The sequence below is a fragment of the Myotis lucifugus genome, unplaced genomic scaffold (assembly GCF_000147115.1).
Source record: "Myotis lucifugus unplaced genomic scaffold, Myoluc2.0 scaffold_1, whole genome shotgun sequence".
In the NCBI taxonomy this organism is placed as follows: Eukaryota; Metazoa; Chordata; class Mammalia; order Chiroptera; family Vespertilionidae; genus Myotis; species Myotis lucifugus.
In genome coordinates, this window is record NW_005871049.1 from 3,306,292 (window position 1) to 3,330,499 (window position 24,208).

The 24,208-nt window shown below is 36.5% G+C and overlaps 1 protein-coding gene across 1 annotated transcript in view; it reads left to right on the forward strand.

Moving 5' to 3' along the window:
• SPATA5 (spermatogenesis associated 5) overlaps window positions 1-24,208 on the forward strand; it is a 228,305-nt gene that overhangs the window by 75,779 nt on the left and 128,318 nt on the right. Inside the window, exon 14 of the mRNA XM_014457229.2 lies at window positions 495-621. Within this exon, the coding sequence (XP_014312715.1) occupies window positions 495-621 (127 nt within the window). The remainder of the gene's footprint in view (window positions 1-494; window positions 622-24,208) is intronic.

The following is a 24,208-nucleotide window of genomic DNA, read 5'->3' on the forward strand; positions in this document are numbered from 1 at the left end:
TTATGTCTAACTCTCAAGATGTCCCACAGGCACTGCAAACCCAACATGTTTACAGTTAAAGTTCTTTTCCCCCAGTGACTCCATGGAGACTTTTGTTTACCAGCCTTATTGATTGTATCGCCTTAATATTTCTCATATATATCCACTTCTTTCTCTTTTTTAAAAAAAATTATCTTTATTGTTGAAAGTATTACAGATATCCCCTATCCACTTATTTTTAAATAAGCAAATCTTTCTTCCCAGATCTTTTATATTTGACAGTTGTCTAGCATGTCATTATTGGAGAGAAAAAGAATACGGTTGATGATGGAGGAAAAGAAATGATTTGAATAGAGTTAGTTTTGGGATATGATAATTCAATGAGTAATGAATTCTAAAGTATGCATTTTATATTTTGAAACTTTTTTTTTTGTTAGAGAATATACAATATTTTTAAAATAATGGAGTATTTGGAGATCGGTAAACAGATTTTTAAAACTGTTTTTAAATGTCAGTTCTTCAGGTGCTGGGAATGTAGCTGACCGTGTTTTGGCTCAGCTCCTTACGGAAATGGATGGCATTGAACAGTTAAAGGATGTGACTGTTTTGGCAGCTACTAACCGCCCAGATAGGATAGACAAGGTAAGAAAGAAGGCCGTGTGGGTGTTGTAAATTCAAGAACTGGATCATTTGATTGTTTTTTATGTCAAATTACTTCCTAATCAGTTTTTCATTTAGAGAATACTAAAAGCTTTTTAAAAAATATTTTAAAAATTGATTTCAGAGAGCAAGAGAGAGGAGAGAGAGATAAAAACATCAGTGATAAGAGAGAATCATTGATTGGCTGCCTCCTGCATGCTCCCCACTGGGGATCCATTCCCGCAACCTGGGCATGTGCCGTGATCGGGGATGGAACCTCCATCTGGTTCGTAGGTCAACATGATACCAGTTGGCTGAAAGCTTTTAAACTAAAGGAAATGAAGAGAACAGAGAAAAGTTTATGTTATTATTGTTTATGGTTTTTGTATTAATGAAACCCTTTGAATTTCCCCTACCCCATGGTTACAGCAAACTTTCAGTATATTTCCCTAGGGAATTAAAGTTCTGTGATTCTCTTGTTTATTTCATCTGATGGTTTTTGAGAAGTTTTTAACATTTCCAGTCATATTAAGATAAATTTCTTGCCCTGACCGGTTTGGCTCAGTGGATAGAGCGTCGGCCTGCGGACCGAGAGATCCAAGGTTTGATTCCAGTCAAAGGCATGTACCTTGGTTGCGGGCACATCCTCAGTAGGAGGTGTGCAGGAGGCAGCTGATCAATGTTTCTCTCTCATCGATGTTTCTAACTCTCTATCCCTCTCCCTTCCTCTCTGTAAAAAATAAATAAAATATATTTTTAAAAAAAGATAAATTTCTGGCTATTTAGTACTAGACTCAAGTTATTATTAACAACTTTCCTGAAGTCCTGGCCTAACCACTGATTTCAAAATAATTAGAATAAAAATGACAATGGATTTTACTTCTGTAATAAATCCATTGCTTAGCCTTTAGTGTTAAATAAGCTATATGGGTGCAAAATTAACCCTTTCAAGCTATTGCTATCCCTTCCCTCCAGGCCATAGTTTAATGTAGAGCCAACTAAATTTTAAGTGACTAACGTATACTAAATGTATAATTTCTCAACAAGGATTTAAATTTAGGGTAATAATTTACTCCTAGAGCTTGAACCAATTTCTCCTTTTTTGTTAACATGACTTTATGAGCTCCTCCCATCCTGTGCACGTGTACACAGACTTTCAGTTATAAAAATGAGGTTTAAAAAATGATCCTTTTGAAGATATAAAAGGAGCTTTTATGTGGAAAGAAAGCCTTGCTTTCGTTTACTTAGGTATTTTGCTATGTGACCCTTTAGTCGCTACAGGTAAGAAAGCTTTAGACCTGAATAAGTCATTCTTTTTCTGATGCAGTGTTTTATAAGAAGCCAGGTGAGTTCTGAGCATTTGTGGGATCTGGGTCAGTGCCAGCCTTCTCTGATGCCTATAAAAAGGTAGGACTGTATGTGGCCAAGGGTTATAGAAAGTGTTGAAAGAGCCCATAAAGATGACCTAGTCCTACATTTTGATTTCACAAATAAAGGCGCTAATTCCAGAAAAATCATCGTTTTCCTGTTAAGACTACATTATGTTTTTATATTTGTCTCCTGGTGACTTCATGGCTGATGAGTTCTAAAATTTATTGGGTTTCCTTCTCTGTAATGCCTAATCTAATAGCGGTTTTCTTTGGTTCCTTAATATTGTATGTCCTCAGTGTTAGATACATTTCTTGAAGTAGGATGTTAAGTTCTAAATAAGCTTCTCTGGGTTCCTCTAAAGTTATATGACTCAGCCCAGTTGGTGCTTGTGTTAGTTCTCTTGCTGTATAACAAGTCACCTCAAATTTAGCAGCTTCCCACACCACCCATGTATTAGGGTATCTGTAGGTAGGTCAAAATCTGGGCATGGCATGACGGAGCTGTCTGCTCAGGGAATCACTACAGGCCAAAAACTAGGTGTTGGCTGGACTACTAGTACATTCTCGTCAGGAGTTGGTACTCTTCTTCTAAATGCACATGGTTGTGTGATTGAAGGTCTAGGGACTGAATTTATTTACTGGGTCAGCTGGGAGCCACTCTCAGCTCCTGGAGACCACCCATGTATCCCCTTCCCATCTTCAAAGAAAGCAGTGGGGGAAATCCATATCTTATACCTCTCATGGTTTAAATTTCCATTGCCAGGAAAAGCCACCTGTTTTAAAGTCTCACCTGGTCAGGTTAGTCCCCGTTTCTCCTCTGCCCCCCAAAGGAAAATCTCTCCACCTCCAAGTCAACTGATTCAGGACCTTAATTATATTTGAAAAAGCCCTTCACAGTAGCACCTAGATTAGTGTTTGAGTGACTGGGAGAAGGTGGGTCCACCAGGGGGTTGTGGCTGGCTGTACTAGAATTCTTCCTACCACAGTGCTCTTCTGCTTCTCCCCCCACCCCCATCCCTCCACTACCTAATTTCTCTTCTAGGCACTAAGAGCAAATTTTAACTCTCAGAGACCAACTTATCCTTACCTGTTATATGACTGGTGACAAACTAGCTCCTTTGAATTGTCCTTGTTCTGTGGAATCTGCTGTCATTTCAGATGCGGCATTTATCTGCCTTGCCTTATACGTCTTCAAATTATACATGTGATCTCTCTTAAAATAGAAAAGATAAAATAATCAAAATTCCTTTTTGAAAGGATACATTTTTTTCATGTTCTTCATATGTGTAATACTTTGTAAATCTGTTCTTTAAGACAGCGGAATTGTTGATTTATAATGTTTTGCTTATATTTCTCTCTGTAAGAGCTAAATTGAACACCAACTGTGTGTTTTTTCAGTAAAATTTATCCTAAATTTTACCTACACTTGGTACAAAAGACCTTGGAGAAATTTTTAAGACAAACCTAGAGATGAGAAATTATTCTTGGGCCACTCTAAGGTTTGGGGCCTTTCTTCAGGCTCATCTTAGAAGAAGTCAAAACCCCCAAAGTAGATGACTTCCATTCTCTTTAGGATATCGTAGTCTGTAGATACCTTGGATCTCTTGGAGAAAATGCTTAACCAGATTTTGGGCAGAACTTTTCTCCAAAGTGTGAGATTGAAGGGATGGAAGTGGATCTTCTTTTTTACATTTTAGATTTTTTGCATTGTGTTTGTGTTTCTTACCTGCTAATAATATTAGCGACAGGTAGTAGGTGGTGTTTCATTAGTAGCAACTCATAAGTGACAGTCTTCAACATCACAGAGTTTGAGAAATTGAAATTAAAGTTTGGGAAATATCTTACCCAAATTCTAGTCATATTTTTGATCCTTTATAAAATGTTACCTTTAGTACCTCAGTTCTAAAAACACCTCTAACTGTCCAAAATAAATGTTTTAAGAGCCAGTATTTTTACACATACTGCTAACATTTCTTGATTTAATAACCTTTGCTTCAAGAGGCTTCAAAGAAAACTGCAAACATATATGTATGTGTACTTGTGTGTATGACTTTGTCTATATGTATACATATAATCACATTATATATATACACACATACGTACATACTTTGATTAGTTTTTTAAATTAATCCTCACCCAAATATATGTTTATTTATTAGAGAGAGAGAGAAACATTCTTCGGTTGCTTCCTGTACACATCCCGACCGGGGATTGAACCTGCAACCTAGGTATATGCCCTGACCGGGAATGGAACCTGCAACCTTTTGGTGATGGGATGATGTTCCAACCAACCAAGCCACACAGGCAGGGCATACTTTGATTAGTTTCTAAAAATTGGAAGTCCATGTTTTTTTAACCAGTTAATTTTGGATGAGCACATTTAAACTAAGATGTTGAAAGCATTTGCTAAATAGATACAGACTTATTTTCAGGGGAAAGCTAAAGATCTTTAATTAAATATTTAAATTTTTGAAAAATTATAATGTTTACTTTGTAATAGATGAAAATAAAATTACTGGCAGGAAAACATAAAATTAGTAAATGGGAAAAAGTATCTTTAAGTTCATCAAAAGATATGCTATGCTTTTAAGTGCAGCTTTGAATGTAGTTCATTGAAACATGGCTTAAAGATTCTGTATCTATTCTGTACTTGTACAAAGTAACTACTTTAAATAATTAGAGATTTTTGTAAAAATATATTTTTTTAAATATATTTTATTGATTTTTTACAGAGAGGAAGGGAGAGGGATAGAGAGTTAGAAACATCAATGAGAGAGAAACATCAATCAGCTGCCTCCTGTACCCCACAATGGGGATGTGCCCACAACCAAGGTACATGCCCTTGACTGGAATTGAACCCGGGACCCTTCAGTCCGAAGGCTGACGCTATATCCACTGAGCCAAACCGGTCAGGGCTGTAAAAATATTTTAATCCTTTTCTATTTCAGGTACAATTTCATATTTGTGTGGAATATGGCTTTTTTTCTTAAGTGCACTTTTGATACTACTTAGATGATATAGAGTATGTCAAAAGTCTGCTTCCTTTCCAGATTTTTTTTCCTTTGAAGAACTATTATAGACTATTTCTATATTATGTAATCCTATATAACAAAGCAGTGATATGCAAATTGACCATCACACTCTCGCACAAGTTGGCCGCCCCCATGTGGTCACAAGATGGCCGCCACAGATGGCCTGCAGAGGAGGGCAGTTAGAGGTGACCAGGCCTGCAGGGGAGGGCAGTTGGGGGCTATTGGGCCAGCAGGGGAGCAGTTATGCGTTGATCAGGCTGGCAGGGGAGTAGTTAGGGGGTGGTCAGTCTGGCAGGCTGAAGCAGTTAGGGGCAATCAGGCAGGCAGGCAGGCAGGCAAGCGGTTGGGAGCCAGCAGTCCGGATTGTGAGAGGGATGTCTGACTGTGGGATTGGGCCTAAACCGGCAGTCGGACATCCCCCGAGGGGTCCCAGATTGGAGAGGGTGCAGGCTGGGCTGAATTTCGTGCACTGGGCCTCTAGTAGTACTATAAGAGAAAAGATTCAGCACATGTGTGATTAGAACATGGTGTCCAAAATGTGCCCTGAATGTGCTAGTAGAAAGAAAACAGTCTTAGAGACAATTTTTAAAAAGAACAACAACAACAAAACAATTTCCTGTTAAACTAGTGAATAGACATAGTTTTCACCACCTGTATTGTCTGGAGGAAACTGTAGTAGGAAGAGAACAGGCAACAGAAGAATTAAATTAAATGTCATGGGCTGATGCTGAAAGGTAGAGATTTTGTTTTTAGCCTAAAATTGGAAAGGGGGGGAAAAGGGCCAATCTAGTGTCAAAGAAATAATACATTTAATCCTAACTTTGGCTACATTTAATTAAGGTGTTTGGGCTTGTAAATTAGCTAGCATACTTTATAATTCTGTTGCCTGTTAGCCCATAACCGCTATGTCATAACCTCTTAAGTTAGTATATTAAAACGGAGAATTCCTGGACTGTCAGAGGAATGAAATTGATACCATCATGTGACCCATATGTTGTGCATAGTTAGTGTCTTTTTTGGACAATATTTCAGTTTCATGTAGTCTGGGGAAACTAAAGTTAGAGTTTCTTGGGAAATATGGTGATTCAGCAAAGGAAGTGAGACACAGCACAAGAATCACATTATTCTGCTTCCTGTTATGTCGCAATTACATGTCAAACCCATTAGCTGTGCTGTGGTCTCTGGTGGTATCTTAAAGTCTCTGCAGACCTCTTACCCTTCCACCCCCTCCTCCAGTTTACAGATGAGTGAAGAGAAGTTGCAGCCTCAAGTGTCCATTTTGCATGAGAATGACAGGAATTGAAGGGCAGATGAAGATTAATGAGATTGTGTGATGTCAAGTAGACACATTGTCTTTAGATTGATGATGGTCTGGATTTCCTCAGCATCAGGAGACTTTAGAACAGCAAACAACTAAATTATTATTGATGCTGAAATAATAGTTAAGTGTCCAAACTCTAGGAGTTTATATTGTTCTATGTTAGGCTGTTACTATGTTGGCCCCTGTAGAAGAGTATAATTTCCAATCCATGACATTTCATGCATTTGTGTTGAATATTAAGAAAAAATGTTCATGTCATCTTTTCTAGGTGTTAAACAGCCTCAAATAGTTTAATTTCATTAATATTTTTAAATTTAGGCCCTTTGGTCACTTTTAGTACTTATGCCTAGTATGTAATAGGCTCTCAATGATTATTATTGTAAAAGTATTATCCCTAATTTATAAACCTAGTTTTCTCATATTAGTAAATTTGTAGAATTTTAAATATCATGCTCTAAGCCAGCGGTTCTTAACCTGTGGGTCGCGACCCCTTTGGGGGTCGAATGACCCTTTCACAGGGGTCGCCTAAGACCATCGGAAAACACATATATAATTATATACTGTTTTTGTGATTAATCACTATGCTTTAATTATGTTCAATTTGTAACAATAAAAATACATCCTGCATATCAGATATTTATATTACCATTCATAACAGTAGCAAAATTATAGTTATGAAGTAGCAACGAAAATAATTTTATGGTTGGAGGTCACCACAACATGAGGAACTGTATTAAAGGGTTGCAGCATTAGGAAGGTTGAGAACCACTGCTCTAAGCTATCTATGGAAACAGTTGCTCAATTGAGGAAAATTTTGGAAGTTATGTAGAAGTCTTGAATAATTCAGGGTTCAGAATTATTTGCTAACTTAATATGTTTAAGTCATGGAAGTAATAAACTGGCATTAATTTTCCTTTCAGTTTTTCTGAAAGAAGAAATGTGCTTGATGAGTTCAATATGAAAATAAATATAAATATTTTTATTTCTTAAATATTGCAAATTAAAAGTTGGTTTTATGGATATCTTTGTAACATGGAAAAAGTTAATTAGCATATTTAGAATGTCAGCAAATGAGAAGCTAAATATATGTAGCTCCAATTTTCAAATGAATTGCATTCCAAAAATTCCTTCAGAAAGAAGGTTACAAATATGTTTGTGGACAATTTTTCCCTTTACCCTTCCTAGTTATAAGTTACAAGTCCTGTCTAACATTGCCTTTCTCAACTAAATCAGAACTGATAAACAAGCTGCTTGCCCTAACAGATATAAGAAGTGTAAATGAATGATAAATTTTTTATTTCCTGTAAGTATTTAAGGCAATCAAAATGACATGGATAGTCTTCGGAGGTTAGGTGGTGAGCTGTAGTGTGGTCAGACCTAGGAGGCTGCCTCCAAGGTCATCTTCCAATTTCAGCTTTACCATCATTTTAGAGTTCTCTCTGAAGTAGTTTTACTGTATCTTCTATGGCAGCAGCTAGAATGATTGTAGGTTTGGGGAGGGAGTTTAGGAGATAGGAGGGAAGTGAATCAAAGGTTGTATGCATCTATGGGTCCTGTCTTATTTCAATGTTGATAAGATAAAGACTGTATATCCCAGGGGTCAGCAAACTGGTCTGTGGGCCAAATCCAGCTCACCACCTGTTTTTGTATACCCCATAATCTAAGAGTGGTTTTTACATATTTAAATGGTTGAAGAAATTCAAAAGAAGAACAGTATTTTGTGACATGTGAAATGATAAGAAATTCACATTTTAATCCCTATAAATAAGCTCTGTTGGAATATAACCACACTGATATGTTAACGCCTATGATTGCATTCACACTGCTCTAGTAGAATAGATACAGTGGAGACTTGTGGCCTGTAAAGCCTAAATTATTCACCATTTGGACCTTTATAGAAAAAGCTTACTGACCATTGGCCCTGTCCTTGTAAGCTTTTAGAAGTTTAGTAAAGTCTCTGATGTGTATTGTTTGTACATGTGCTACAAAGTTTCTAACAATTGTTTAAATATAATTATTGCTTAACTTTTCTGAAAATAAATTATATGAGTCAATAATATAATGCTCGGACAAAAATACACCCACATTAGTAGGAAGACTACATTAACTTATTGTTCTTTCAAGTATTTTATCTTTTCTTGAAAGTTCTTTTAATATTTAATATTTGAAGATATATTTTATAGGACTAAATAATTATTCTTTCCAACAGAATGGCTCACCAAGGTCTATAAATCTAGAAATGCAGTTTTTTTTATTATATGAATAATATAAATATTCATATATATTTTATATATATATATATATATATATATATATATATATATATATATTCCCCCCCCCCCCCCCCGAACTATTGTCCGTTTGTTTCTTTCTCTAACAATGTGGCATCCACAAATGTATATCATGATAGGTTATGGTCTGACTAGCAGAGAGTTTAGTGAGGCACATCATGCCTTTAATCTCAGTGCTGTGCTTCTGCTAATGCATTCCAGGATTGTGTTAGTTTATTTGCCAGCTGCATCACACTATAGGCTGCTATTGAATTCAAAGATGCACCTGAATATTAAAGTTGCATTGGTTTTTGTTTTTATGTACTTGTAGGTCGAATGCCCTTTTTAGTATTTGTCATCATTGAGATTTTCAGGCTTAGATATTTAAATTTTAAGAAGTTAAATTTTGTATTTAAATATATTTGTTTGATAAATAATATTTGATGGTGTCAATATGCATAATTTAGTCTTCTTTTAGAGAAAGAACAATAACAAAATATAAGGCATATTGCCTTTGGTAACCAAGTTCTGAAACTACTTTTTTTCAAGACTGGAGAGAACTTGGAAGGCTCGATAGTCTAGTTACCCTTCTGATGCCTTGACCCCATTATACAGTTCCTACCCATCATTTCTCCATCCTTTGCTTATTCACCCACACTGATGGGGAACCTATTAACCATAAAATAGACCACTTCATCTGTCTCTCAGACTATTAGGAAGTTCTTTATTCTACTGAAACAGCAGCTGTTTGTCTCCCTACAGCTTCTACACAACAGCCTGATTTTATTCCAACATACTATAAAAAACAGTTTTTAATCCCTCTTCTATATGGTTCTTCCTTATTTTTGAAAACTGTTTATGTGTCTTATCTTTACATTCTACCTTTCCCACCAGTTTTTTCTTCTTTAGGCCTGATGTCATATTTAGCTCCATGTGATACTCTTATTCCATTATTAGCATTCTTAATCTTTTTTTTCCCCCATGAACTATTGTCCCTTTGTTTCTTTCTCTAACAATGTGGCATCCACAAATGTGTACCATGAGAGGTTATGGTCTGACTAGCAGAGAGTTTAGTGAGGCACATCATGTCTTTAATCTCAATGCTGTGCTTCTGCTAATGCATTCCAGGATTGTGTTAGTTTATTTGCCAGCTGCATCACACTATAGGCTGCTATTGAATTCAAAGTCACCAAGAACAAAACAGAAACAAAACTAAGAAGTCTAAATCTTTCCTCAGTTTTCTGCTAAGCCATAACTCCCCTGCCTTGGATTTGTGCTATTAATTTAAGTCTTTAGAAGTAGAACCACGTCGATCACATTTAGAGGTTTTCCTTCATGTTTAGAACCTCCTAGCTTCTGCTACTTTTCATATGCGTCCCAAAGATTTATTTTCCTTTAGTTCAGATGGTTTCCCAATAGCATCCATGGCAGCAGCTGCAAGGGCTTCAGGCCTTGGGAATAGAAAATTAATTCTTACGAAATTCATTTTATTAGCCTTGATAGATCTTTCTAATTTGTCAACTGTGGGATCCTGTTTCTGCCATTTTCTATGTGTCTCTTATATACATTGATAGCAGAGTTTTCAGAGTGTGCGTACATTGGAGAGGGGCTTTTGCATGATGTAAGCAGCATGATCGGGGAAATGAGTCTGGAAGACAGTGAGATTGGCACCTGATGCTAAAAATAATAGTGACTAGAATGTTACATGCAAAATGTGATAGAAAGGCCTGAAATTGACAATGAGAAACTGGCAAGGGAGGAAATGAGACAGAGTGATAGATGCAGGGTAGTGGTTCTGATTCTAGCTCTCTTCTAACACTGTGTTCTTTGAAGTTATTTAGCCTCTCTGTGCCTCAGTTTCTGTACCTGTCAAAAATACACTAGGTAATCCCTGATATATCATTTACGTACTACAGTCTTTTTTTAAAAAGGTTTTTATTTATTACAGAGAAAGGGAGGGAAAGGGAGAGATAGAAATATCAATGATGAGAGAAAATCCTTGGCTGCCTTCTGCACACCCCTTACCGGGGATTGAGCCTGAAATCCGGACCTATGCCCTGACTGGAATCAAACTGTGACCTCCTGGTTCACGGGTCAATGCTCAACAACTGCGCCACATTGGCCATGCCAATCCCCTTTTTTTGTGGCAGAGACACATAGCAGAAACTCTAAATGCTGCATAAAAGGATGCAATTTACTAAACATTTCTGAGTTTTGTTTTGTTTTAAGCTTTTTTAGGTATCTTTCTTGTTACTGAAAAGTTTCTTTCCTCAAACAGGTTATAAAGCAAGCATATATTATCCAGGTGTGCAAAAAGTACTTTTTAAACCACTTGATTGTCAGAAAAGGGTGGGGGAAGCCATAAATCAGCCTTAAGGCTATTGTTGTGTAATAAAAACCTTGGTTGACAGTTGAAGAACACTTAAATTTTTCACTGAAAATTTATTACTCTTTGAAAAAGGAAAACTTGTTGAGCTGCATATTTTCCCCTTTCACAGATGTCTGATCAGCCCATAATATTTTGGTTTCTATAATATGCTGTTTTAATAAACTTCAGTGAATGTGAAAATAATTTTGAGTTAAAACAAAAATGTCTAGCTGTATGATGATTTAAAGGTAGTTCCCTTAAAAAAATTTTTTAAATTCCCTTTTACATTTGAAAAGCTTCTTACCTTATATTGTTAATGCTCCTAGATTCCTGTACTTGGGAACTAATGCTTAGTGTAGCCAAGAACTAAATCTGAAGGCATGTATTGATTATTTTAAAGTCATTAGTAGAAGGAGTAATTTATTTTTAAAGTGCATAGAGATAGAGAGTATTAATAATGTGCTATTATTATGCCTGGCATTTTAGTGTGTGTGTGTGTGTGTGTGTGTGTGTGTGTGTGTGTGTGTGTTGAAGGGGTGTGTTTGAAGTATTATAATCATAAAGCATGAACGATCTAAACCTTGTCTGCAGAACTGTACTGGCATATGCATCAGAGTAGATTTGGAAAAATGAATCTCAGGTCTCATACTCTCCAGCCTCTATCATCTGTGTTCTCTACTTGACAATAAATTTGGTGTTGCAGTTACTCTTTTTTGACACAAGATGGAGGTGCTCACCTGAAATGTTGCCTGAGTGCAGGCCCTACTGCTTTCAGAGGCTTCTCCTCCAACCGAAGGATGAGCAGCTTAAGGAAACGAGGGGAATTGGCTTTGCCTTTCAAAATAAAAGGGGTGTGTGTGTGTGTGTGTGTGTGTGTGTCCGTCCGTCCGTCCTGCTGTATAATTTATTTAAAAAATAATAATTTAAACTTAAGTGTAGATTATGTAAATTTAGGTAGGGAGGAAGTGGGATCATTGGGAAAAGGGCAAGTTGAACAGTGGGAATATTGGAAAAAGGACAGTCATTAGATAGGTACATACTATGTACCAAGCATTTTTGCGCTATTCACACATGATAGCCAACTGATTCTAGTCTAATGTAAGCACTTTATATGTATTTTACATAATGCCAATGCATTACTTAGCTTGTTAACTGCAATATTAGTAGTGCTGTGTGTGTTCTCACTCGTAAAAACTATGATATATAGCAGCCAGTGTGTAGTAGTTTTTTTCATAGTTTATCAATCTTCACTTTAAAAAAAATAGAAAGGGATAAGGGAAGAGAAAAAAGGAGAGGAGGAAAGGGGGAAGGAGAAGTGGAGTTTTTGTGTCATTATTGTAACTATGTTTTGTTTTGTTTACTTGAGTTGATTAGAATTGAAAAAGTATTAGCAAGTATATGGTAAATATACGTACCTTTATACTTCTAGGAAAATTAAATCCAAGACTTAAGGCGATTAGATAAACTAAGTGGAGATTGGAAAACTCCTATGTTTTCTGTCTTTTTATGTAAATAATGTTTTATTGGCATACAGCCACACCCATTGCTGTTTAGACTGTTGGGCTGATAAGATGAAAATATTTATTATCTGGCCTTTTAAGAAAAAGTTTACTGACCCCAGAACTAAATTTTTGGACCACTGTTCATATGAACTGTTTGTTTATTGGCTTGGATTGAGTCATTCACCAAATATTTATTGAACACTTGTTATGTGCCAGCAATGACATAGGTGACAAAGAGGCAAAAACAAACCTTTCCTACAAAAATGTTTGACATTTTTTATAACTATTATAACACAGGTTGCAAAAAACTAAAAGGAATGATAAGAGGTAGGAAATATTCATAAGACAGATCTCATTTGCCTAAAGCAGTTATAATCCTGCACCTCTTGGAAACACCATATCGGTTTTCTGACACATAGATACCTCAACTCTTTTTCCTGATTCCCTTTTATGCTACTCAGGGTTTTTCTATAGTATTTATTGCCATACAGACCACTTATTTACAGTGTTTATTATTGTTCATCTCCTCTTGCTCCAGTGTAAGCTCCGGAAGAACAAAGATTTTTGTTTTGTTTCCTGATGTATCCAAGTGCTGGAACATAGATTAAGCAGTTAGTAGGAAAGAGACTTGCCTTACATATTCTTCTGATTAGCTGCATTAATGCATTTGGAAAGCCTCAGCTTTTCATGTCAGCTGTAATTTGCTTATTCAAAATGAGAATAATTTGCTGAGCTAAATTATATATATCTTTTCAGTTTGTTTTATATGTTCTTCATTGAGAATGCTAGTATTTCCTATATGTTTAACCTCCTCACTTTATCACCAGTTATATATTGTTCACATAGCTTTTTCTTGAGAGTGATAAATGTTTAGTAAAGGACAGTTTGGGTAGTTGAGTTATATATTTGCTGAATAGAAAAATGCACTCTAAGACTAAAGCTGATGTTAACTATTCTGATGGCCTTGAAGTAAACTTGGTTGTGTGTATAATCAGCATTAAAACAATTAAGAATAATTCCTTATAAAACTTCTCTTCCTTCGGTTCCAGTTGTATATTTTGGTGATAGTTAATTTCACTGCCTACATAGTTTGCAAAATTAGTAAGGAAAACAGTAATCTGCAGCCAAGTTTCCATGAGTTGATATTTCACATTCACATTTGTGACCTAAACCTGTGTTCCTTCAGACAGTGAAAGAAGCCAAATGTTCTCATAAGCAGCAAAGATTTTCTGCATAGAAAACAAAGAAGCAAAAATGTAGTCTAAACAAAAGTATAATGTGTATATGGAATGTTATAGGCAGATCTACCTATATGAATAAAATAAATATGTGCTTTTATGCATTTAAGTGCAGGAGTTTTTCTTAGGTATGATATTTGAAGTGGAAAATTAAACAATATACAAAGTTATTTTTTTCAATTTTAAAAATAAGTGCTTTTTTAAAAATTAAATCTTTATTGTTCAGATTATTACAGTTGTTCCTCCTCCCCCGCATAGCTCCCCTCCACCCAGTTGCCACCCTACCCCATGCCCTTACCCCTCCCCACTGTCCTCATCCACAGGTGAACAATTTTTGTCCAGACTCTTCCTGCACCCCCACACCCCTCTACCCCCCGAGAATAGTCAGTCCATTCCCTTTCTATGCCCCTGATTCTATTATATTCACCAGTTTATTCTGTTCATCAGATTTTTTATTCATGTGATTTTTAGATTCACTTGTTGATAGATGTGTATTTGTTGTGCATACTTTTTATCTTTACCTTTTTCTTCTTCTTCCTCTTCTTAAAGGATACCGTTCAGCATTTCATATAATACTGGTTTGGTGGTGATGAACTCCTTTAGCTTTTTCTTATCTGTGAAGCTCTTTATCTGACCTTCAATTCTGAATGATAGCTTTGCTGGGTAAAGTAATTTTGGTTGTAGGTTCTTGGTAGTCATCACTTTGAATATTTCTTGCCACTCCCTTCTGGCCTGCATAGTTTCTGTTGAGAAATCAGCTGACAGTCATATGGGTACTCCCTTGTAGGAACTGACTGTTGTTTTTCTCTTGCTGCTTGTAAGATTCTCTCTTTGTCTTTTGCTCTTGACATTTTAATTATGATGTGTCTTGGTGTGGTCCTCTTTGGATTCCTTTTGTTTGGGGTTCTCTGTGCTTCCTGGACTTGTAAGTCTATTTCTTTCACCAGGTAGGGGAAGTTTTCTGTCATTATTTCTTCAAATATGTTTTCAGTATCTTGCTCTCTCTCTCTTCTTCTGGCACCCCCATAATTCGGATGTTGGTACACTTGAAGTTGTCCCAGAGGCTCCTTACACTATCTTCATATTTTTGGATTCTTTTTTCTTTTTGTTTGGGTGGTTTTTGCTTCTTTGTATTTCAAATCTTTGACTTGATTCTTGCGATCCTCTACTCTGCTGTTGGAACTCTGTGTAATATTCTTTATTTCAGTCAGTGTATGCTTAATTTCTAGTTGGTCCTTTTTCATAACCTCAAGGGTCTCACTAGATTTCTTGAGGGTCTCACTAAATTTATCGGCGGTTTCTAGAAAATTCTTGAAAAACCTTAAAAGTGTGGTTTTGAACTCTATATCCAGTAGTTTGCTTTCCTGCATTTCTGTCATTTGTGACCTCTTTCTTTGTCTCCGCACTTTTTATGCTTCCCTGTGTTGACAGAGTGGTTTTCTGTGTTAGGTGTCCTATAGGGCCCAGTGGCTCAGCTTCCCTAATTACCTGAGGTGGACACTCTTGGTGCACCCCTTTGTGGGCTGTGTGCACAGTCTTGTTGTAGTTAAGCCTTGATTGTTGTAGGCATCACTGGGAGGAATTGACCTCCAGGCCAATTGGCTGTGAGAATCAGCTGTGTCTGCAGTAGGAGAACTTCTGTGCTGGAGACACCCTTCTGGGACAAGACTTGCTTCAGTGGTGCTTTGGTGCTCACTGAGTCTGCCCCCTGAGTATGTCCCTTATGGATCTGAGGAGTTGTAATCTGGATGGTCCCACTCTGACCACTGGGTATACTGGCTCTTTGATCTCTAAGGAGGTGCTAATTTAGCCTCTGCCTGAGGCTATCCAGCAGGAGCTATGGAGAGATCTGCAGATTCCTCTTCTTTGTTTGGGGTTTGGAGGTGCCCAGATGAGGTCCAGCTGTGAAGCAATGCAGGCTACTGTGGGGCCTTGGGTCTTCTTTTGGAAGTTCTGGGTCTCTCTGACCCAGCTGCAGTTCGTTAGGTAATTTTCAGATTGCAAAGGGCCAGGTCTTTCATATGTAAAAGCCTCTGGGCACAGCTTTGGTGGGGCGGGGTCTCAGGGGATCAACAGGGCCGAGCAAGCAGCTATGGCTGCTCCTCAGTCCTACCCTAAGAGGCCCCACGTCTCAGTGTCCCGGTAATAGCTGCAAGCATCTTCGAGAGAAAGCCGCCCTCGAGTTCCGCCCGATGCCAGACAGTCCAGTTTCTCCCCGTATGAGTCTGGGTCCCCAGAGACTCGCCCGGAACTGGAGTTCAGAGCAATCGGGAGCCTGAGACTCCCTCCTGATTGAAAAAGACAACCGTGTCCTCAGTTGCCAGCCCTTTCCACGTGCGCCTCTGTACCTCTGCACTTTACTTCCACACAGCACCTCCTCTGAGTCTCAGTTTGCTTTTTCTCTTTCCTTCTAGTTGTAGAATTTCCACTCAGCCAGCCTTCCTGTGGTTCTGGATGATGTCGTTTTGTCTTTTAGTTGTATTTTTGAAGTGGTTGTGCGAGGCAGCAATTTCCGGTGTTTATTTATGCCGCCATCTTGGTTTCTCTACAAAGTTAGATACATGAAAGGAATCAGAAAAATCTAGAACTATTACTCTAAGGTAATAAGAATTATTACCACTTGTAATTAAGCAGGCACACATCATCTGCAATTTTAACAACCCGGCAAAGTAGCATTTCTGTTTACATTTTGGAGATGAGAAAACTGATGTTCAGAGAGCTTCAATAGCTTGCAATGGTTTGAAAGTTAAGTGATAAAGACGGTATTGTAAGATAGGACTACTGTCTCTCTAAATACTGTATTCTTTATCTTTCAGCACATCAGTTTCTCATGTATTGTCATGATGTGCTAACCAATGACTACACCCTATACTTGATTTTAAAATCTTACATTTTATAGCATTCACACCATATAGTTTTAAAATCTAAATTTTTAATGTAGTGTGCTTCTAAATAACATGAAGAGAGTACTATACAAAAAGAAGTGGTGCATGGAAGCATTAAGCCTCCTTTTTTGTCATTTTAAAATTAAAGCCATTGCCTTTTAATTTTAAGCTGACATCGATTCTTTTATTTTACCTTTCTCATCCCCATATTTATTAGGCCTTATATAGCCACATATAAACATGCACATAATCATCAACAAGGTTTGTAAAGTTTGTTTAAATAATTTGGCATTTCAAAAGTTTTCAAATAAAAGTATTGTGCATAAAGGTATTACCAAAGGACATATTTATTATGTAAAATGACTACAGGGACTGAGTTGTTATATGTAATTTATTTATTATCACTGTACTTTATTTTTTTCATGTTACTAATCAGGATTAGCATGCCATGTTATCCTGGAAACTGAGATAGCTTTATTCTGCAACCCTTCACATACATTTCACTTCTAGTTTTTCTAAATTCAGATGTTTACTTGTCCAAAAATGAATACTTTGTCCCATTTAATGAGTTTTCTATTTTTAGAGCCACGAGAAATAATGCATTATCTTTACTGTGATTTGAGAGTATATGACCTATGAATCCTTGTATTCTGATTAGTATAGAATTTGGCATCTGGTTAGCATAGACACTTAAATTTTGGGGAAGCCCTCAGATTTTAGATTTAATAGAACAATGAAAAGGACTAATTAAACTTTTAATTTGATGAAAGACTGAGAAACCACAGGACAATGAAGGAATTAGCATTCCTGAAAAGATATATTCAATTCTTGTGGTGGCATATGAAAAAGAGAACTAGTCTTGAAAAAGACTAGTTTTATTATTCTATTTAATTCTGTAACTTTCAAATGACTCCCTATTAAGGCTGCCTCCCATTTCTACCTCTTATTTATCATAAATTTAATTTTCCCCCTTTTATAGTATATCATAAAGCCAGGAAAGAGTGAAAGGTCAATTATAATAATGAAGCGAACTTAATCATTATATAAATGTTAGTTCTTATAATAATAATTATTATTATAATAGGATCTTATAAATACTATTCATTAATACCAAAGATTAATATCTGTCGAATGACTGACCTGTTGAATGAATTCAGATTTCTGGACTCCAACATTATTGAGAACTTCCCATTGAATGAAAGGTCCTTCTCCTTGGTTTTAGAACATTATAAGATAGCTTAATATTGGTGTATAGTTAGTTTTTATAATTGTCAAAAAGAAATTATAGAATCCTCCTAAAAAAGGAAGGAGATAAAAAAATGATGAGCTAAATTATTAATTTTTATTGATTTTCTGTGTTCTCAAATCATCGAGATTAAAATCCAGGAAGGGATGCAGTCCCTTTGTGAGTTTTATGTTAGAATCTGTCACTTTGGTGCTTTCCATATCAGACAGTAATATTGCTCAAGATCATCCTTGATTCAAAGATGTGACTTTTTATAGTCTACATTTGTTTATGTATCATTTAAATCTTACGAAACTTAATTACTTGCATCATTAAAATTACAGTTTCTCTTCCATCAGAGAGAATAGTGATATGGAATAATTTTTTCTGAATGGCTGGTTAACAGCACAAAATGTAGAGGATAGAACATTAAACTCACAATAATGAGTTTTTAAAAATTTCTTCTTTATCTGATTTCTAAGCATTAACATTTTTGTTCTGTTACCAGTGTTTTAAAGATTCTTCCAAAAGTGTCTCCAGGTCATAGAAACTCTGTTTAGGTTTTCCCTATGTGCTTCTTGATACTTTCATTTAGCAGTATGAACTTGCCATTTACTTTTGATGAAGTTGCTATCTGTAAAGTACCTTTAGATTCTTATTTCTTGGAGTTAGAGGATAATTTGAATGCTAGATTTTAAAAGGCTAGTACATAGATGGTCTTTGGAAGTCAAGTCTGGTTTGGAACTAATCTGTAATTTAGTTATTAGAGGTTGGTGGGGCATCATTCACATATTTATATTTCCTGTTTTACATATTTAAAAATAGTTGGTGATTGCCCTTGACCTTTTTTCTCTAATGTGTTTTGAACTTCAAGAAATTACATTTGCGTATGCATTATTTTCATTGGTTTGAAGTCACTTACTATATATAGAAATGTAGATTTAAAAAAATGGTTATTTTCCAAAGTTTTGCTTGGGGTCTTTGATTTAGATGGATGGAGAGGATTGCTTGCTTTACTGTTTATCATTTTCTCAGACAAATCCATGGAGACAGGCTGCTGATAGGAGTGGAGGAAAACAACAAAAACAAATACAGTGCTTTGGTCTGGAACTGAATTGTATTATCTCTGCTGTCAGCTGGAGTCCCTGCTCACTTACCGAGACAATCTCCCCAGGGATTAAAACTTCCCCCTGCATTAGTGATAGCCTTTAGTATGGTGGAGCCTCATATCTAGTTTAAAAAAAAAAATCTGACTATAAACAGTTTTAATAGCTTGCAAAATCCTCACCATTTCAACCTTGGGGAGAGAGAGAGTGATTATGCTGATGAATCAAATAGGAGTGTCGGTAATTAAATTGCTCATTGCCTGGATTTCATTTTTAGTTTTCATATTTAGCTCCTCACAACCCCCAACTCTGGGTCTCATTCGGAAGGTTTATATTTTGTCGTCTTGGTCAAAGTTGAGAAGAAAAAAATGGGCCTGTACAGTGATGAGTACAATTTGAGCATTGCTTTTTTAGGACATTTCTATTTTTAAAAAAAGTTTTAAGAATTTTAACTGAATGAAAGTTTAAGATAGAATGATAGAACAAACAAGAAAAACCTCAAAAGATTGTGTAAACCAAACAAAAACTATTAGGACCAGCTTCTACATCAAGCAATGAATGTCTGAGCTATCCAGGAAGCTAATTATCTACTCTTTTCCTAAAGATTTCTAATAATGGGGGTTTTATAACCTTCTACAGTAGTGGTTCTGAACCTGATTATTATAAGGACATTTGGCAATGTCTGGAGACATTTTGGGTTGTGATGATACTGCATCAAGGGGGTAGAGTTAGGGGTGCTGCTGCATGCTCTGTATAGGGCAGCTCCCACAGTCAAGTATTATCCAGTCCCAAAGTCAGTGTTGAGGTGGAGATTTTTGTCCTCATGGGAGTTTCCAAATGAGTAGCCATGTGACATTTATAGTGTTTTATAGGGAGATTTTGTTTTGCTTGAATTATGAATTAGAGAAGAGCAGTTTTAGACATTGATTTGAGGATTTATGTAGATGATAAGCAGTCTTTGAAAAATGTTCATGGAGACTATATGGTGATCTCATGATACAGAGAAATGGAAAACAATCCTACTTCATCATAGAAGGACACGAGGAATTTTGTATTTTTATTTTTTTGCCTTCACAATTTATTTAATGTCTAACACATTTGGAAAGTCAAGTGGTTTTTTTTTAAACTTGTCAGATGGGTGTTGGCTATTTGTATTTGGTAATTTGCATCGACACTAAACTTTTCTCAGAATTAAAAGAATTGTTCAATCTTTAACTGACAGCTGCATTCTCTTGTTCATTTCACAGATGGAGCTTTTGTTCCTCTATCATGTCATCATTGTCCACTCAATCACAATAATTTGCAGTAGAAGGAAGTATATGTAACCACACATGGATAAACACATACAAACACACCGAGTGACTTAGGGGAGACAAATTAGAGACTAACAAAGAATGTTTGCATTGCTTTCCAGAGATTTAGGTTTTCAGATCCTGTCCCAGGATCCAGGGTATAGCCATAACCACTATTGATGTTCATTGCTTGGGGTAGAGCATAAAGCCTCAGAGAGATTTAAAAGTATTTCATCCATTGTGCTAAAACAAAAACAGACATTGGGGATGAAATGTAATCAGTCTTCTTAATCTCACTGCATTAAAAAATATTGCAGTGGATCTTATTTTTTAAACAATTATCTGCCTTTCTATTCATACCCTGTTAATTAACTGAATGCATGCTGTGAAAAAGTCATGCTCTCTATAAAGCCAGAGAGGGTGAAAAAAAAATGCAGCTTGGAATTACAAATCATAGTGGGTCACTCTACCTTTGTTTACATGTTTAAGAACAAGGTGTCTCTTTGGTGGAGACAGATAGGAGATTTGCATTCTGTCACCACTAAAAGTCTTTTTAGGGGTTTTGTTTTGTTTTTAATTAAGGGACCAGCCAGAGTTATGAAGTTAGTATAGAGAAAATTCAGATAAGAAATTGGCTGTCAGATAGAGGTAAAAAATGCAGTTTGATGATCTCTTAGATGTTGTAGTGTGTAAAATAAATTATTTCATGTTTTCCTATATTCTGTATATTCTTTAGACATTACTTTTTATTTTTAAAGAAATACGTGATATTTTGAATAGGTAATTACATATTACATAATTCAAAGATCAAAGCTGTATAGAAAGATACATATTGTAAAACCTTGCTCTCACCCCTGCATCCCAACCCTGATTTTCTCTCTTCATTTTTATTAGTCTCTTTCTTCTTCTAATGTTGTTTTTAGTACAAGCAAATTATGTATATTTACTTATTGTTTCCAATACCCATTCCCCCTTCCCCTCCCCAAATATGCAGAAAGTAGGGAACTCTGTACACCACCTAGCACGTTGCTTGTTCATTTAGCTCTGTATCTTGGAGATCGTTCCTCGCAGTATGTGAGTGTTTTCCTCATTCTTATGTGGGCTGCATGGGTGCAGAACTACATACAAATTGTCCCCTACTGATGGACACTTAGGCTGGTGCCAGTCTTTTGCCATCACTAGTAGTACCTCAGTGATTAACATTGTCCAGACGTCATTTGGTACCTGTGCAGGTTTGTTATAAAGTTGGGTTGTTGTGTTAAAAGTCTTTGTAGTTTGGGTAGATACTGCCTTATTTCCTTTTACAGTGGTTCTACTATTTTGCCCTTTCCTCAGTAATTTCAACTATATCCCTATTTCTAGGTTGGTACCAATAGTTAGTAATTAATTTAAAAAGTCAGTTAAATAAAGAATCATTAAAATATTTTCCATAAAGTGTAATGATTTTACTTTTATGTAAAATCATTCAATATGCATTAATTTGATATTTATTTGCTTTAGAGCAAATGTATTTATTGGGAAATAGTCTACTGATTAGAGTTCCATGATGTCTCTTTTTCTAAACCTCATCGTTTTGATTTAAATGTTGGCTTTTAGCCCTGGCTGGTTTGGATCAGTGGTTGAGCGTCAATCTATGAACCAGGAGATCAGAGTTGATTCCTGGTCAGGGCACTTGCCCAGGTTGCAGGCTCCATCCCTAGTAGGGGGAGCGCAGGAGGCAGCCGATCAATGATTCTCTCTAATCATTGATGTTTTATCTCTCTCCCTCTCCCTTCCTCTCTGAAATCAGTAAAAATATATTTAAAATAAAATAAAAGTTGTCTTTTATAGGGTGAGACCTTAGAGTACCCTCAGTGTCCCCATTGTTTTTTTTAACTGATGTTCTCCTTACACCAAATTAATAGTTACTTTAGTTATTCACCTTTATTGATTATCCCTGAGCATTTGGCATGGTTTTCTCAGAAATAGTATTGTACTTTTAACAATCATTTTTTATTGGTTCATATAATATTTATTTACCTTGCATTATTTTAATTTTTAAACAATCCTATATAATAAAAGTCTAATATGCTAAGTGTTTGACCATTTGACCAGTCGCTATGACACACACTGACCACCACGGGGAAGATGCTCTGACCAGTAGGTTAGCTTGCTGCTGGGGTCTGGCTGATTGGGACTGGGCGAGAATGGCCGGAAATGCCCTGGAGCCCTCCTGTGGTCCCTCCCCAGCCCCAATAGTGCACCGGTGGGGTTCCTCAACCTGGCCTTCGTCCTCTCGCAATCCAGGACCCCTTGGGGGATTTTGGAGAGCCGGTTTTGGCCCCATACCTGCAGGCCAGGCCGAGGGACCCCATTCGGGCACAAATCCATGCACCAGGCCTCTAGTAGTGCTGTAATTTTTGATTCAGGATTTTTTCATTGTTTTGTTCACTAATATGTCGTTGTACTTATTAGTGTGTCTGACCATATTTAAGTGCTCAGTAAATACTAGTGCATGGCAGAGAAAAAGGAAAAGCAGTAGCATGGGACAGACTGCTGATTCTTGGTTTGCACTCAGAACACCAGGAATCAACACTCTGTCCCAGAGCAAAGGTTCAGCGAGGAAGAGGAAGAGACAGCATTGCAGAGGGTAATCTTATCAACCAGGGATAGTGAGCCTGCCATGGCTGGCACAGTCATGTATTAGAAATTAAGACTTTTGTGATACTTCCTCTGTGATTAAATTGAAAGAGCAGTGGCTTAAAGGAAGCCTCGGTTTTAAGTTCTAACTCATCTGCTTAACATGAGTGCCATACTGGGCTAGACATCTCTGTATTATACTCTTGCCCAGCCAGCTACTTATTCTCTTTTTGAAAAAAAAAAAAAATACTATAGCTAATTGAGTGTTTTCTAAACTTCATTTTCTCCCGTGTATCATCATGACTTTGCCATATCCATGTACCTCCTCACTGCTATTTACTTTGTCATCAGATTCCAGATATTTTGTTCTGTAACTGCCACAACCTTTTACAGTGAGGATTCAGGATCTAGAGAAGGGGCCACGCACAAACTAATGCACTAGACAATAAATATGAATTTAGAAGGCATAGGGGGGCCATGCAGAAACCTTTCTCTAGTGGAAAGGCTCCCTGACTTCTAGGTCCCATTGCTTTTATTCACTTGAATATACATTTACTGTTTAGGAATGCATACAGGCATATAAAAGGTAAAGTTTGGTAAACAGTAAAAGGATTATCAGGTTAGGGGATTGCCTTGAGCTATTTGGCCAACAGCAGGGCAATATTATGCTGATTTTCAGCCTTGCTGAATATTGCATTAATACGCTACCCACTGTTGGTCTTAGCCTCTGGCATGTAACCTTTGTCCAAGTAGACAATTTTAAATGAGTCAAATTTCACAGGCCTTTTTGTGTCTCCTTGGAGTATAATGAACTGTTAACTTCTGAATTCTTAAAAGAGGAGTATATTCAAGGTTGATTGTTTACAAAACTTTGTAGAGGGAAAATTTGATTTTTATTTCAAACTAGCTTTGTCACACTCCGGGCTGCCATCACCCTCTCTTTCATTCCTGCCCAGGACCCATTGTATTCTCCCAACTGCCTACTTGGTTTTTTGTTTGTTGTTTTGTTGCCTCATTTCACACCCTTTACTTCCAGTCCGTAAGTTTAAAATGAACCTGTTTTAATGAACATGATAATATTTAGTAAATTCGGTAGCTATTTCCTCAGGATATCTTGATGAGACTGCTATATTTTCTCAGAGATACATATGTTTGTTCTAACTATGCTCCTCTGGACACAATACTGCTACTGTTAATGTCTAATGCAGTAAAATATTAGAAAGAAAAATTTTGAAGTATTGGTAAACTGTTCTTTCTTTGCATTTATATTGATATCCTTTAATGCATAGAGTATAAAGCTATTATTTTGGCCATGTCATTTTATTTTGTTTGTTTGTTTTTGTTAATCCTCATTCAAGGATA